Source organism: Rhinolophus sinicus, chromosome 2 (genome assembly GCF_057876585.1).
Source record: "Rhinolophus sinicus isolate RSI-liver-muscle chromosome 2, RSI-T2T, whole genome shotgun sequence".
NCBI classification, from domain to species: Eukaryota; Metazoa; Chordata; class Mammalia; order Chiroptera; family Rhinolophidae; genus Rhinolophus; species Rhinolophus sinicus.
In genome coordinates this window covers 175,091,288-175,107,949 of record NC_142502.1, presented here as the reverse complement: position 1 = coordinate 175,107,949, position 16,662 = coordinate 175,091,288, and the positions used below count along the sequence as shown (strand labels likewise).

The 16,662-nt window shown below is 36.5% G+C and overlaps 1 protein-coding gene across 7 annotated transcripts in view; it reads right to left on the bottom strand.

The window, feature by feature from the left end:
• The window catches only part of ITSN2 (intersectin 2), a 122,382-nt gene that overhangs the window by 57,212 nt on the left and 48,508 nt on the right, over window positions 1–16,662 (bottom strand). For 5 of the 7 annotated variants that reach the window (XM_088796257.1, XM_088796259.1, XM_088796260.1 and 2 more), the window contains 8 exons: window positions 16,137–16,274; window positions 15,609–15,694; window positions 14,655–14,917; window positions 13,680–13,829; window positions 11,271–11,411; window positions 10,215–10,302; window positions 6,896–7,035; window positions 5,788–5,868 (listed from right to left, as the gene is read on the bottom strand). In XM_088796257.1, the coding sequence (XP_088652383.1) occupies window positions 5,788–5,868; window positions 6,896–7,035; window positions 10,215–10,302; window positions 11,271–11,411; window positions 13,680–13,829; window positions 14,655–14,917; window positions 15,609–15,694; window positions 16,137–16,274 (1,087 nt within the window). The remainder of the gene's footprint in view (window positions 1–5,787; window positions 5,869–6,895; window positions 7,036–10,214; window positions 10,303–11,270; window positions 11,412–13,679; window positions 13,830–14,654; window positions 14,918–15,608; window positions 15,695–16,136; window positions 16,275–16,662) is intronic. The other 2 variants (XM_088796258.1, XM_088796262.1) reach the window with 1 other exon arrangement.

Here is a 16,662-nt window from a genome sequence, read left to right as displayed (position 1 = left end):
GATATGTACATTATATACATCTTGAGTTCAAAATTACATTACATTACCTGTCACTAGATTTTGTTACTTAATTCATTAATATAGAAACACATAATTACTATATCACTAATTTTTTTTAAAAAATATTTTGTGACTCATAATTAATTTTCTTTATAATCTTATATATTTCATTTTATACATTTAAAACATTATTCTGAGAAGGGTTCCAGAGATTTCACTAAACTGTTGAAGAGTCCGTGGCATAAAAATGGTTAAGAGCTTCTGCTTTAGAAACAAATATTTATAAACCATGTTGCCCAGCAGCTCTTTAGGTCCACACTTCCTACTATTATTATACCCGACCTTAGATAAAAGAGGATCTCAAGGGACACCTCAAATTCTCTGATGGAAGAAAAGGAACGCTTCCTTAACCCTTATATTATGGGTTTGGGAAATGTTTTCTCTCACATCTACATAGCTCATCAAAGTTTTTACTTACAATCCAAAGGACTAGTGTTCCTGATCCCCAAATTTACCCCAGATCCTTGGGAGCACAGATTAAGAAAAACCTAACACACTGGAGTAAGCCACAGCACTGGTGCTGACGGGTTCTACTTGCCCTCTAATGAAAAGTACCTCCCCAATCATTATCCAAAGTCAACAGTGGTGACTTTCCAACACACTAAAGATATTTTGGAGATTCAGGACAACCCCTTTCCTAATAAGAACGCCAAAAATATTTGTATAGCTCATAACAGTTCACAAAGTACTTCCATATATATGCTATCTTATTTAATCATCACATGACTGCAAAGAAAGGAGAGCAAATAATGTCAGCTTATTTTGTAAATGAAGAAAGCAAAATTTGAAGGTTAAATGACAAACAGTTACACAACTAGCAAGAGCATGGATAAGATCAAAACTCATTTCTTTAGATTCCTAGGCCAGTACTTTTTTCATTGCACCTCAGTGCTCAAGAAAGGATATTGTGTGAATTTCCTTAATGGAATAATGGCCTCTTAAATGTCTCATCTTTGAACCCACCGATTTTGCTATTTGTCTTAGCGTGACTTGAGCAAAAGAGTAAAAATTATCACTGATCTTCTAATGTCTATTACAGCATTCAATGAAACATAATTTCTTAAGATACTTTAAAATATTATACTTGTTTCACCACAAGTAGAGTAAAGGAGTGATCACTCCAGATGCTCCACTATCCCAAACGACCACAGAACTAGAACTAAGTACCTATCTATCTTCCTTCAAGACTATTGGGACCAATTCCATTTCACCTGCCAATTGACGTAGCCTGTCTTATCATTCTTTATCACCTGAATTCTCATCTCTATAACATTGTTTATCCCTTGCTCTGACCCAATCCCCCCACCCTTCCTTTCCTCAAACCCCTCCCCTGGAACTTCTTCTTGGTGGTCAGGAAACTCCCACATGTCACACATCTTCTCTGAATGGAAACTCTCTTGCCTATCTGCCTTTTGGGCTGATCCCTCAGGACCCTGCCTTTCCTCTATTTGTCTCTCAGTTTATTATCACATATTCCATTGAAGTCAGGGTTGGGGGATAACTTTAGTATTTTCCTTGCTCTTTGTTGCCATCTACAGACCATTATTTCTCATCGCTCGTACAAACTCCATGTTTTTTAAGACTCCTACCACCCCGCAATACTACTTGCCCTTTCCTCTTATTGTTATCTATTGATCATCTGGTCACTGATCCTTATCCATTCATCTTTATCATTCTCCAAGTCTTTGAGATCCACACAGATGACCCAATCAAAACCTCAACTCTCAGACTGACTTCAGCAATGACCCATTTCACTCAATTTAATCCATCATTTGCATTATTATACACTGAATCTTGTCATCATCAGAAACTGAACTACCATTGATCAAATATCTCATTCTTCAAACATAAGTTCTTATTCTTCAAGCTTTTCTTATACCTGGCATAGCTGTTACTGTAGACAGAAAGAATAGGGCCTCGGGAGAGGGGGGGAGGTGGGGAAGGAGGAGGTGAAGGGAGACACAAAGCAGAGATGAGATGAGGTCATCCTTAAGAAAAAGTGCAGTTACCAGACCAGCCAGAACTAGGTTTCAGTGGCCGAGAGCGGACTCAGGACGCCATCTTACCAGTTTAGGTGCACTTTTATTATAATGGATTATAATATTATGAGCATTGCAGTTAGGGAAAATCTCCACCCCCTGTGTGGCAGTTGACAGTTCTGACAGAGCCAAATAAGGACAAAAATCCCTCCTCCCAATGGGAAGGCGTGGTCAGCAAGGACCCACCTAGAAATGCCTATAACACCACCCCTAAGACTTGACTATTTCATGCCTTCATTTTAAGTATGGTAAATTCCCAAGCCCCACTTTCCTTTGGGGTAGCTGCTCTTCTCCGAGCCCGCCCGCTCTCACCAGCCTGGGAGTGGACTGTCCCTTCTCTAAGAAAACTACTGCTTGCTTGGCTTATTCAGTGCATCCTTGAATTCTTTCCTGTGACAAACACCAAGAACCCATTTTCTAGCAACACATACATTTCAACAATTTTCCAAACTCATTCAGACCTCCATTCTGTTGACCCCATCACTCTCTTTTTTCATTAGCACCCCTTCTTCTCCTCACATCCCTTCATGTCTAGTCCATATTTCAGAGTTCATCTTTATCATAATTACTGTGTCAAGAACTATAACTCCCTGTACCTCCCTCTTTTGCCATGTCTATTAAAAGCTCAAAACTGTATAAATCTAAGAAGCTTCTCGGTACTTACACCTAAGGAGTTGAACTTTGGTGAAGAAAAATGATACACTTAGGCATGCTGTTTTCAATTTAAATCCATGACCTCCAACTTTAAACAGGCATTCAACATTACTCAGCACACCTCTCCAAAGCTTGTTCCCTCCACTCCCACCGAGATGTCTACTTCTCTCTCCTAAAATTTCCTACTCTCCCATTCATTCTCCTCACTACCAGCTAGTAATCTTGCCTCATTAATCCATCAGACTGGAACTCCCTCATATTTCCATCTCAAAATCAATATAACTTCTTGCATCTGCACCCATATTGTTCTAGTCTAGTTTGAGTTGTTCCATATCCTCAGTCGCTTGGGAAGACTCCTAATGGTCCAATTAATTTTAAGTCTTGAAGCTGTAAATTTCCTACTTTCTGCCAACAAATTTGCCTGCATTCACACCCATCTTTTCCCCATGTGTTACACTGGAACTATTCTTTTGATCTAATCCTTCAGTCTATGCTCTGGGTTATTTATCCTAATGTGCTTCCCTAGGGATTTTGCTCTATTGACCACCATTTTATATATTCAGTCTCACTCAGCCTCTCTTCAACTGTCTTCCTCCCTTCCTCTCTCTTTATTGTCTCCTTCAAATCTTTCTTTCTCTCTCTCTTTCCTTTCCTTTTTGCATTTAAAAACATACCCTTTACATAAAAGAATAATTTACATGGAGTCAGATTATTCCTAAAAATCTGCAATACAAGGTTCTCTGCTGTTTTTGACTAATTTATTTCCATTTTATTTATCAACTCTATATACTGTTCCTAAATGCTGCATATTTTCTGACTGAGAACACTCTAAACCATTTACTCATTCAACAAGTATTTATTACCACTTAATATATTCCAGGAACTGTTCTAGGTGCTGGGAATTTGGCAATGAAATATTTGGTTTGAGCCAGGCAGTCGCCATTAAAACATTAAGTTGGATATGGTTACCTAACCAGATCAATTTTCTCAATTTCCATTCTTCTGTCTTAGTACGTGGAAACTATCCCTTCCCCATACAGCAATATGCCTCCAAGGAAGTTGATACCACCTCCAAGGATGGTCCCAATAATTCTTTTTTCCCCCAGCTTTATTGAGGCATAATTGACAAAAAACAATTGTATGTATTTAAGGTGTACAATTTAATGTTTCAATATATGTGTACACTGAAATAATCACCACAATTAAGCTAATTAACATAACAATCTCTGCATAGTTACCTCTTCCTCTTTGCCTCCCTCCTTTTTTCTTTTTCTTTTTTTTTTTGTGTGTGTGGTAAGAATGTTAAGATCTACCCTCTTAGCAAATTTCAAGTATCCAATACAGTATTATTTATTATAGTCACCATGCTGTGTACATTAGATCCCAGAACTTCTTACATAACTGAAACTTGGCATCCTTTGTCCTTCAAGTCTTTCTTACACCAAAGAAAGCTTTCCTTCGACCTCATGCTCTCTTCACTTTCCTCCTAAAGAGTTGTTCATGCTCTCTTAACCCTTCTTGAACTCCCATGCATTCCTGCTTTGCTGTAATCGAACTTCTGCTGACCACTCTAGGGAAATGCCACTTTCAGAAAGGTCTTCAGACATTTCCTTGTTGAAAATTCCACGGTTATTTTTCACTACTGTGCTAACTGATTGCTTTGTCCCACTTTACCAGGATGACTACAGCAGGCATCTGTGACACACACTCAGTCTCCTAGCCACTCGGACCACATAGGTCTCATCCCCGTTTAGTTTCCTAAATGTCCTTGATGGAAATATCAATAAGCAATGAAAGGCTGAAAGGCAGGAAGCAGAAAGAAGAAAGTAAAGCAGGGATAAGAATAATCTGCTGGCCTGTGGAGAATCAAATGCTAATGGAAAGAATCACACTCCATGTGTGAGTATAGTCCACAAATCATCATTAAATCTCATTTTATAGATGAAGAAACTTAGATTTAAATTTCTATGCAATCTGTAGCAAAAATTCTAAGACCAGATAATCCAGCCATTCATGTTATAACCACAAAGGAAAGGCTGATGTCATCTTTCCAATTTGCCCAACCTTTGCTTAGGTAACAAATGAGCGCTACTTGTGTTCCTGTCTTCACTGAATCTATGTATGCCACTGCCCACTGTTACACATCTTAGTACCAAGTAGAATTGCACAGTCAAAATCTACTAGGGTCAGCAAGTGCTAAATACAGAGCACCTTTCTTTAAACTCTAGTAAGTCCTCATTCAACGTCATCAATAGGTTCTGTGACTTTAAGTGAAACGATGTATACTGAATCCAATTTTACCACAGGCTAACTGATATAAATAAAAGTTCCTACATCATATTATGGACATTATAACGAAACGACTTGGAACAAAATGACATTTGAGGACCTGCTGTATTATTAAAACAGGAATGCACTATTTTAAATAATCTGTGTACTATACATGACAAAGTGAACTATTTATTTATACGTATGATTTAACATTTTTATCTGAAGTGCAAGTAGGTCTAAACGTGAGGCCTAGTAACTAGACGTAACAAAGTTGCCCTTGTATTATTGATTCTTTAATATTTTTCCTTATAGCAGTATTAGGAAGCAGCCTGGTATATATATGTCATAACCTTGCCCTGGATTTCAGAAAGTAAAAGTTTTATTTTAAATAATGACTTTTAGTGACATGAATAAGTGATTTAATCTCATATTTCCTTAGCTTTCCTTTTAATGGACTCAGTAAGCATCCCATCTGTTAACCCAACTCACAGGGATGCTGTAAGGGAACCAGGTAATAGTTCTGAGTGTCCTGGGCTCCTCATGAGAAGGGTTACTCTGGGCAACCCTACTGATTTCTGGCATTAGACTCAACCAGGCAGTTAGAGAGCAGAGGGATATTCAAGCAAGCAGAAAGAAAAAAGGTCTATATTGTATATGTTATTTCAAACAAAGATACTCAGGGAATTGCAAAGAATAGTTGTTTTTTTAAAAAAGAAAACAGTAAAGTAACTCAAAGAAAAGGAGCTAGATATTAGAAAATAACCTTAAGTAAGAGGAAGAGGTTGTTGAGACAGCTTAGCAGAGACAAAAGGCACTGAAGAAGAGAGTCATCCATATTCCCACACTGTAAGATAAGGCAGATAAAAAGCCAATTAAACTGTGTACAGATTTAAAAAAAAATAATGTAGGGAAGATAACTTGGCTGGCTTGTCGGTCCATCAATGACAAATTATTTGGTTTTCTTTAAATTTTCTTCCTACAGAATATATGCTTGTATGAAATATATTATTAACATTACGCACCTCAAATTTTCCCTCCTTAACTGAAGCCACCATGATCTCTTTTATCATATTGTTTATTCTATAGTTGGTATAATGTTATTCTAAATGTCAGCAAGATAAAAATCACATGAAGAGAGAGCTGCCTGAAAGGCTATGTAATACTTTATGCTCAGTTATAAAAGGAATAATTGAGACAACTCCCAAATTTGAATGATGTAACATTAGTTTGATTTTTAGCTTTAACATCTTCTTTTATAGGTATGGCTTCAGTATACAACTAATACGGCACAGAATGATAAGTATGCAGTATATATATATATATATATATATATATATATATATATATATATATATATATATATATGGTGTGTATTTTGGACATCTGCTCTGCCACCGCAGCAAATAATGAATCATGAACGTACTTTTTATGCAAAGTTTATAGTGCTAGATTATTCTTTAGATTTCACTGATTATTTCATTATTGAACAATGGTTAAATAAATTAAAGTGTGTTGAAAAAGCCTCTATGACAAGGACTACTTTAAATTTTCCTTACCTAAGATCATGCTAGCTGAGATCAGCTCTTTAATACTGACAAAGGCAATTATTCTTAAAATGTATAAATGCCAACAAAGAGTCATCAAAAACTGGAAACTATGGTCAATGATATATTTAGTTACATGACACAATGTTTATATCTACAGAGAACATTAAAAACAATCTTGCTATTCTGGTATAGCTTAACATATAAAATAAATTATGAAAATGTACTGCATATAAAAATAACAGCTTCAGTTATTCATTCTATTAAACCAAAATAAGGAAGGTAGAAGACAGGTAACTAAAAATGAATGTAATACAAGATAAATACCTTTAGTTGATTGTTAAATGAATCCATTTCTGATAGCTTAGATGCAGTTTCTTTTTCAAGAGCATCTAACTGTTCTTTAAGTCTTTGGCATAATTCTTCTTTTTCCAGTGATTTTTTATGAAGTAAACCCATCCCTAAATCTGAAATACAAACATTAGGCAGTTTACATTTGTTAGAAATGTCATTACCAGTAATTGACAATTACTGTCTGGTCAAATTGGTGTAACTAGCGAAAGACAAAGCATGTACATGCATCTTGTGGGTCAGCTAGAAAGAAAAAACTCAGCGGTCATTTCCCCTTTTCAGATCCTATTCTGGGAAGGTACTCATATGGAAATGTAGTAAGCATTGTTCTGTACTCTAAAGTACCAGGACATGAAGTGACACTCCACTTGGGGAAGGTGTTTCACCAGTCCTCAGGCTCTCCCTCTATACAGTGGGCATTACGAGGTGATGGATATAAAGCCATTAGTACAGAGTTCGTCCCACAGTAAATAATTAATAGCAGGTACTGTTCAAGTAACTTTCTATTTATTCTTAGTGCTTTCAAGAATAGTCACAGCAAGTATTCAAAAACTAATACTGGGTTATTTAGTAATGTTATTTCAGGAGGTAAGAACGAGAGCTTCTTTTATAATATCTTTTCTTATATATTCAGGCAGGGATGGAGAAACTAGATGTAATGTAATCTGCATCATCTACAATCAATTAAAATAGCAATCTTATTACCTAAATACATATTTAAAACTTTACTGTACTTAAAATTACATAAATCTAGTATAAAATTTAAATAAAATGAAGCATATAGAGTAAAAGGTGAAAAAGTCCCCTTCATCTCAACCCTCAGCTTATTCCCCTCATGGGCATTTATTTTTAGATACATGTATAATCTACATTTCCATGGGGTTTTAATGTGATCACACTGTCTACATTGCTTAGTAACTTGTTTTAAATTTATTAACACATCTTATCAATCAAGTTCACATAAATCTAGTTCATTCTTTAAAACCGCTCCATGGCAATCTACATTACGGTTATTCCATAATTTATGTACCTATTCCCTTTTTGACTGGCATTCAGGTTGTCTCTAATTTTCTACTATTACATACAAATTCTGCAATAAATATCCTTGTACATACATTTTGGTGCACATATGAAAGCATTTTATAAGGGTAGGAAGTGAAAGAACGGCCACGTAAAAAGATCTGAACACTTTAAATTCTGACAGAAACTGCCAAACTGCCCTTCCAAAGAGCTGTACCAATATATAATGACACCAAAGCACCTACTTCTGCATATGCTCAGCAAAGCTGAATATTATCAATTGTTTTTCAATGTTGCTAACTGGCAAAAAAAAAAATCTTATTTTAATTTGCATTTTCTTGATAACTATTGAAATCAAATAACATCCATTTATATGTCTATTGGCTATCATCTTGAATTGCCTCATATCATTCTTTGCCCATTTTTTTTTCTTATTGGGTTGTCTGAACTTCTGATTTGTAAAAGCTCCTAATTCTTCTTTTTTCCCCTTTTTCCACTCCCCCCCCCCCCCCCCCGCCACACATTCCAGTTCAAGCCATTGTTGTCTCAGTTTAGCTATGTCGGACACAGCTCCCTGACCCATGCTGGTATTATGAGCCTTGCATGAAAACTACCTAGCATGGTGCCTGGCACATGGCTGATAATCTTAAACGGTAACTGTAATGGAGAGAGGAAGCTAAGGGATAAAGTGCACTTTACAAATTCTGAACAAAAGTTTCCTATTTTGAACTGGACTATAGGATGGATGGATGGATGGATGGATGGATGGATGGATGGATGGATGGACGGACAGACAGACAGACAGATAGATGACAGATAGATAAATAACAGCTGCATTGGATCACATTCCACAGAGAAAGAGTAGCTCTACCACATCCCCGGTAAGAGGTATTCTACATTCCATATAGTATTCATAATCCAAATACTAACAATGCCGAGGATGATGATATACTTCCTGCCACTGCACAGAACAGGAGGGCTGGCTTGTCCTGCCCCTGGAATGCCTGTGGAGGGGTGAGGTGGAGCTGATATACTCTGACCAGCCAAAGAAAGAATCATGTACAAGGAAAACTGTCTGGGAAGAGACATGAACAGACCATAGCGGTGGAATTGGGAGACATAATAAGAGTAGTTCACAAGAGTGAATGTCTCTGTGCCTGGTATTTCTTTCCTGTAGTCAAGGGCCCTTTACTAGCACAATATTGCGAGCTTCTTTCCACTCCGTTCACTAGGTGGTGAACTCAAGATAATGACCTGGCATACATAGTGTAGGCACTTGCCATCCCTTGCTTTCTTGAGATTGAACTGCCCAGAGGAAACCTGCATTCTACTGCTCATGCACTCAATGTTTTACACATGCAGCTGAACCGCTCACAGATAAGCCACGTTGTCTGGTACCAGCTTTATCAACATAAGGTGACAGTTTGGTCTCTCATATGTCTTGCTCCTTTGCCTTATTTCTCAATTTGTTCAGAATGTAGGCAAAAAAGAGGGATGCTATTAACTGGACCTTCTGAATAGCCAAAAGTGTAATAAAGAGCCCTGGAATGGAAAGACTGACAGATACTCAACATTTAGGATACTTTAGCTAGTTCTAACACAACATTTGAAGATTGAGTTTTCTTTAAATAAACTTTTCTGCTACATTGTTATTGGCAATGCTATCCAATGTACAGATTTTTTTTTGTTTTTTCAGTTTTTTGGTTGGAAAATCAAGAAAAATATTACATTCTAAAAATTATCTTAGAATATTTTGTTCCACAGGTGTCAGACAGCCAAGCTGGTAAAATTCTTTATACGAATCACAGAGCTAGTTAATATAAAAGGTGTGGTTGTGCTTAGGCCCATCACTACTGCACACTGTCACCCTATATCCCACAGGTTTGGTCTCATGGTAAAGTCTTCTCCCAAACAGTTCTTTACAATTAGTGCAGAATTTTACCCAAATGCACATACAGCTTTGTGTTAGAGCCAAACCTAGATCTTGTTTAATTGTAGTCTAACATTTTATTTGATTGATATTTGAAATACATGAATAAAAATCTTACCAAGATAGGAAGACATACCATAATTATTACCTATTTTATTTTTATATACTTTTTACTATTAAAATACTCTAATATCTGTGATAGTTTTCACATTAATTTGAAATTTTTAACTATAGCCAATGCATGCTATTTATAACAGAATAATGCTATTTTAACAAGTAACAGAATATGACTGATACAGTCATTCAGAAAAGAATAAAATGACAAAACAAACCTTAGAGACTTACCAGGTGTGTTACCGAGCTGCATGTTTTTAATTCTTTCATTTAGTAATTGCTTCTCAGGTACCAAATAGATAAGCTTATTTTGATATTCCTTATAAAAAAAAAATAGTGCTGATTAAAACGGTGTAATGTCTGCGAATTTTTTGAAAACTTCAAAACATGATTTAATCACTCTTGAAACAATATAGGAATAATATGTAGTGGTAAACTACTTACAACTTATGAATAAATTAGAACGGAAGTACACATAAATCCAGTTATGGCTGAAATTAAAAGGTGGTGAATGAAGTCTTTGTTAATGGCTATACCTGGACACCTTACAACTTTCAGCAGACTGATGGATGACAACGGGCCCAGGCTAAGAGGCGCCTTTGATATCTGTGCTAAATGGTCTGTGTAAGCGGGCCACAACACTCCAGAATGAATACGTGTATATCTAAGGGGGACTGAAAACTCAGGGATAACTAGGGAAGCAGATTTAAATCAGACAGGAAATAATATTTGGCCTTAGCCTATATCAACTGTGACAAAGTGAAAAAACTGATTAATTATGAATCCATACAGAAGGAGAAATTTGGTATGAGGACTCTAGATGTACAGAACGCTTCCAGAGTCCTTATTCTGCAAACTGTAGTGACTGAACTAGATCCTAAGGCACAAATAAAGAACAGAATTACCAGGTCCCTGAGGGGACATATTCGACATTCTCACCACAATTCTTAAAAAAGTAATGATAGGAAAAATTTCTTAAAAGTAGTAGCAATAATCTAGTTTAGGTGTGTGTGTGTGCACGCACGTGCATATGTATATGTGTATTTATTTACTAAAAACTTAAAATCATAAATGACCATTAACGTATAAATATTAAGCAGAACTTAACCAGACGTCTTGCAGAATTTTAGTGGGTCTATGAGCTTTCTAATACTACATACAAGATTGTATATATTTATATCTATATTTACAGAGGGGTTCGTGGCTCCAAAACCCAAAACCATTTTATTAGAAAGAATTATTAATAACTGCTCATGTTTAAGGACAATTTAGCGGCAAAGGGCTTACCTGAAGTTCTTGTTGGAGCTGCCTGATTTCCATGATTTCCAGGTCACACTGCTTATCCAGAACTTCCAGCTCAGTCTTTTGAGTTTGCTTTCTGAGTCGGACATCTTGAAGTCTGCCTGATATCTGCTGATGTTTGCCATTCTATAGGAAGAACGTATAAATATATGGTAACATAAAATGCTAATAGAGAATATTCTTACCAGGAAAATAAAATTTTTATTTAAATTTTTAAAGGTCATTTATACTCAGTCTGAGATAAATGTCTCAGACTTTATACTCAGTCTGAGTCTAAAACCAAGTGGAGTATGTTTTGTTTGAGAGTTATATCTTTTGACTCAAGAGAGTTGTTAGCAGGAAATGTATCATTCTCAGGGCACAAGACCCCACATGTTAAGATGAAAAAGCACAAATATAACACACTGAATTTTTTTCTGAGTTCAGCACTGAGGTAATAATTTACAACATCAAAATAGAGACAATCTCAAAGAACAATGAGGAGGAATAAATTTTGCATGTGGCATTTAGCATTACCTTTTCTGAGCTTCTATTTTTACCCTCAATATTGCTATCTAATTTCCTCTAATCAAACAATGTCTAGGATGGCCTTTTGGCCATAATTCTCTTTTCCTGTAACAATATTCCTTTCCCCTTCTTCTTAGAAGTAGGGAAAAAGAGAAAAAACAGAGAGCAGGGACTGTCAGTGGAGGCTAAGAAGGGTAAAGTATTATGGGCCAAATTGTGTCCCCCCCAAAATTCATGTTATGTCCTAACCCCCAGTACCTCAGAATGTGACTGTATTTGGAGAAACGGCCTTTAAAGAGGTAATTAAGGGTTAAATGAGGTCATATTGATGGGCCTTAATCCAATCTGACTGGTGTCCTTATAAGAAGAGAAAATTTGGACACAAAAGAGACACCAGAGATACATGGGCAGAGGAAAGACCATATAATGACACAGCAAGAAGGCAGCCATCGAAGGAGAGAGGCCTCAAAAAAAAACCAAACCTACAAACAACTTGATCTTGGACTTACAGCCTCCAGAACTGTGAGAAAATAAATTTGTGTTGTTTAAGCCACCTGCTCTATGGTATTTTGTTATGGCAGCCTTAGCAAACTAATACAGTAGGGTGAGGAGAAATGAGACACCTGGTTATAAATCACTGATAATCAAAATTTCGTATTTGAGAAATACACGCTAAAAGGAATATGCTATGTCTAGCCTAGAGCTCACGTTATTATCTTCCGTATGTGTAAGTGCAGGCTCTGGACCTTTTCAGACTCGGCACAATAATCTATGCTAGAGCTTGATTGATGTATTACCCCAGTTCTTGGGGGAAAGACAATCAATCTTAAGGTCTCCCATTTTATTTTTAAGGAAAAATATATAGTCAAGATGATGGTTCAGACAGATATCCAATTAGTTACACAAAGAAGCTAAAGGTGTTTAGGCCTGTTTCGTATTACCACGGCATGATTAATAATTGTGTATGCTTTCACATCCATTTGAAAATATACAACAGTTACCTTTCTGATGAAAAATATTGTGATAATTTTAAAAATGTAATTCAAATCATCAACCAAATAAAATGTTACAATACAATTAAATAAGATCTAAATTTGGCTCTACCACCTGGCTACACACTCATTTTTGCAAAACCTTACTACACTATCAGATCAGACTTATGGGATTCTGGGTCACAGTAGAATAGTATGCCTTACCCAGGCCGTTTAGATCTTCTCACCTTGCACGTCAAACAAAGTATTTTAACAACCTGACCCTCTGACATTTGAGGTGCAAAAACTAATAATAAGTATAGTGGCAGATATTAGCTAATAACCATAGTCCTCAGAACTGGAAGGAATCGTAAGAGATCATTTAGGTCAGCAGTTTCAAATAATTTTTTCTCCTTAGCAGTAGAAACCTTTTTTTCCAAGCAAATCTTAGGTAAAAAGTCAGTAAACATAAAGCAGATAAATGTGGAGCTTCTCTGATGGGAAGTGTGGGAAGAACTGGGGAGAGAAGAGCACTGTCTGCCACCATGACGTCCCCTCTCCCACCTTCTGCTTATCCCTCTGGAGGCGATGTTCCAGAGACCAGTGTGAAAACTGAAAATTGCTGAACTAGCACAACTTATGTGGGCAAATAAGGCACAGAGAAGGGAAATGTCTTGCCCAAGAGTACATGGTTTATCAGCATCTGAACGGAGACCACACGTAATTCTCAGTATATTAAGTCACTATCCTTTTTTAGTCAACTATACTGTTCAGTTAAAAGGCACATATGAAAATTTAACTGTTTGGCTACATTAAAACATAAAGTACTCATGAGGTAGATTTTAAAAACAATGACATTTATCAACAGGTAACTCCAGCATCATTCAGATAAATTTCACTTAAACTTGAGCTGTACCAGTGCTTCCAACTCGAGATGAAGACTCTTCTTCTTAGAGTTTAACCGGACAATTTCTTCTTGTTCTCTATTCCTTTGATTGAGAAGCTCCTGTCTACGAATTCTCTCCCACTCTAAACGACGCTGTCTTTCAAGTTCCTGTTTTGCTGCCTGAAAATAATGAATTAAAGTTAACTTTTAAATGTACGATTTTGCATCATTCAAAAACTGATGGGAGGACAAAGATAAAAGTGAGACAGCATCTAGCACTTAGTGGGTGTGAGTGCCTAAGACTAACTGGGCAAATCTAGTTCTATCAAGGGGCCTAAAACAGCACATCATTTCCACAAAAGTGACTTCATGCACCAGACTTTCTGATTTGAGTCACAGGACCCTCTTCTTGTTGCAGTTACTTTTTTCTTAATAAACAAAAGGAAAGGATGATTTCATGAATATAAATGTTAAAAGAACATATTCTGGTACCAGGGAAGAAAACAACTTCTATTCATATTATTTCAGGGCCACTATAATTTACTGTGCTCTATGCCCAGCCCTTTAAAACACAGCTAGTCCTCCTAGGGACCCCACACAACACTATTTATCCCGATGACCTGTGCAAGCCCAGCCTCGATTCCTCTCTAGACCTTTGACCCCCACCACAACTTTCTGCCTCCCCAATTCCTTGGTCTCTTACTCTGGATCCTAAGCTCACCTGATCAAGTTGACTCCTTCCTCTGGCTCATTAACCTTAGATCCTCACTCAACTCAGCTTGGCAACCAACCTTCCCCTGGTTGAGATGTCATCTGCAGACATGCTTTCTCTAATATTTATCGGCCCTGAAAACCCCTCATAAGTAAGTTTCAGATCTGTACAAAATAAGTATGAATGAATGATGCAGAGGAAAAGGCACGACAAAAACAATTTTTTATCAAATGAAATGTAGCCACTTATTATAAATGGAATGACTTTAAGAAATAAAACAACTTAAAAACAACCTCTCGTCTTTCTATCTCTTTTCTCCTTTCTTCTTCCCGTTGTCTCTCCAATTCCCTCTGCTTCTCCAAGCGTTTTTCTAATTCAAGTTGTTTCTTCCATTCTTGCTCTTGTAATTCTCTCTGTTTTCGTTCCCACTCTTCCTTTTCTTTCTGGGCTTTACGTTCTGCCTCCCGCTGCTGCTGCTCCATCAGGACCTGGCGTCGCTTCTCCAGTTCCATGTTCCCTCGCTCGTAATTGGCTTTCCGCTTGTCCTCAAAAGTAACTACAGAAGGTGTATTGTCAGCATTCTCACACATTAACTAAGAGCCCACAGAGCCTGCAATCCAGCTTCAACATAACTCGTGCCTTGTGACCCTTTGAGTGCTATTCCTCTTTGGATACGTCTCCTCAGGATAATTTTAACTCATGTAAATAAAGAATAGTCAATTTTAGAAAACAAATTTCTGAGTTTGAATCCACCCAAGAGAGAAATAATTTACTATTCCTGCCAATAAAAATACTTTTCAACATTTTTCTCCGCATTGTCTTCAAGGACAACCAGAGCAGGGTGGTTCTATATTTATTTTATTTGATATACGCATATGTCATTAACTTTTTGACATTTTAAACTATCTACGCATGCACTGTTTCAACCAATATCTAAACTTTAAAGCTAAAGATTTCATCACAAAACTTGCCTTAGCAATTTTTCTTAAAGTGGGAAAAACACTTTAATTAGGATATCTAATATACACACTCTTACCAAACACATACACACTGTCACTTCTTTCTACATACTCTCTTAATTTTGACAATCTTAATTTTATTGAAGTAAAAATCCATCCCCTTCACCAAATATTAATAATTTCTCGTATAGCATATAACATATTAGGAATGTAAAATTTTTAAATATTCATTTATATTTCAAGGTAACATTTAAGAGAATCACTATAAACTTAGACACTCAATATTACCTGGTAATTTTTTCTGAGGTTCCTCTTCTTGCATTTTCTGATATGAAGGTAGAGTTCCATTAATGGAATCAATTTGCTTTCCTCCTCTAAGAAAAGCAAACAAACAAATTTCGCATAATGCAGTCTGGAAATTTTTCGACAAGACTATATAGACTGCTAATGACTAAAGCAATTTAATATTTAGAATATACTATTAAAGATACTTAAAACCCAGTATGGTTTGTAGTTACAATGTACAGCAACATATGGCTTGTCAAGCCAGAGAGACCTGGATTCAAATCATGTTTCAGTCATCTCTCTTCTTGGGTAAGTTTACACTTAATCACTTAAGTCACAAGTTTCCTTATCTGAAACAGTGAAAACATACCTACTTCTGTATCTACTTCTTCCTCGTGTAATTCATTAAATACCAAAAGTGAATGGCAGTGCAAATGTTTAACTCTCCACTAAACTGGAGGAAATCCCAAAGTAATAATCATGTCTGCCAAGTGATCCACACCACCCCTCTCCACCTCCAGAGGCGCTCACCTAAAAGATGGAGGGACCAGCTCAGGAGGCAAAGTCAGGGGCAATGGCTGCCCAGCTTTGGCCATGTCAGTGAGGTGCATAGCAAGGATAAACTCTTCAGCTTTCAGCTGTCCATCACCATCAATGTCAGCCAGAGTCCTAAAGAAAATGTGAAAATTCACAACTTAGAAAGAAAGTCTATTGGGAGCAAAATATTTTCACAAGAGTTCAATTTTTTTATTTTTATAGCAAGAATAATGACAGTAAAACAGCTAGGATAACATATTTTATTGAAATGTAAACAGATACAGAAAAGTGAGCTAATTTTCACGTTTAATCTCATATCACAAAAAAGAGAGAAGAAACTTTGAAATAGAAAGTAAAATACTCCATCTGAAAAGGTGGCTTGTCTTGTTCCATGGTTAATTCACTTATGAAATCACATTTAGTTCTGCATTAAAAATGAGATATTCTCCAATTCTTCATAGGAGGCATTGTATAAAAGCAAATTAGTTTTATTTATAAAATAATTAAATGCCAAATTCTC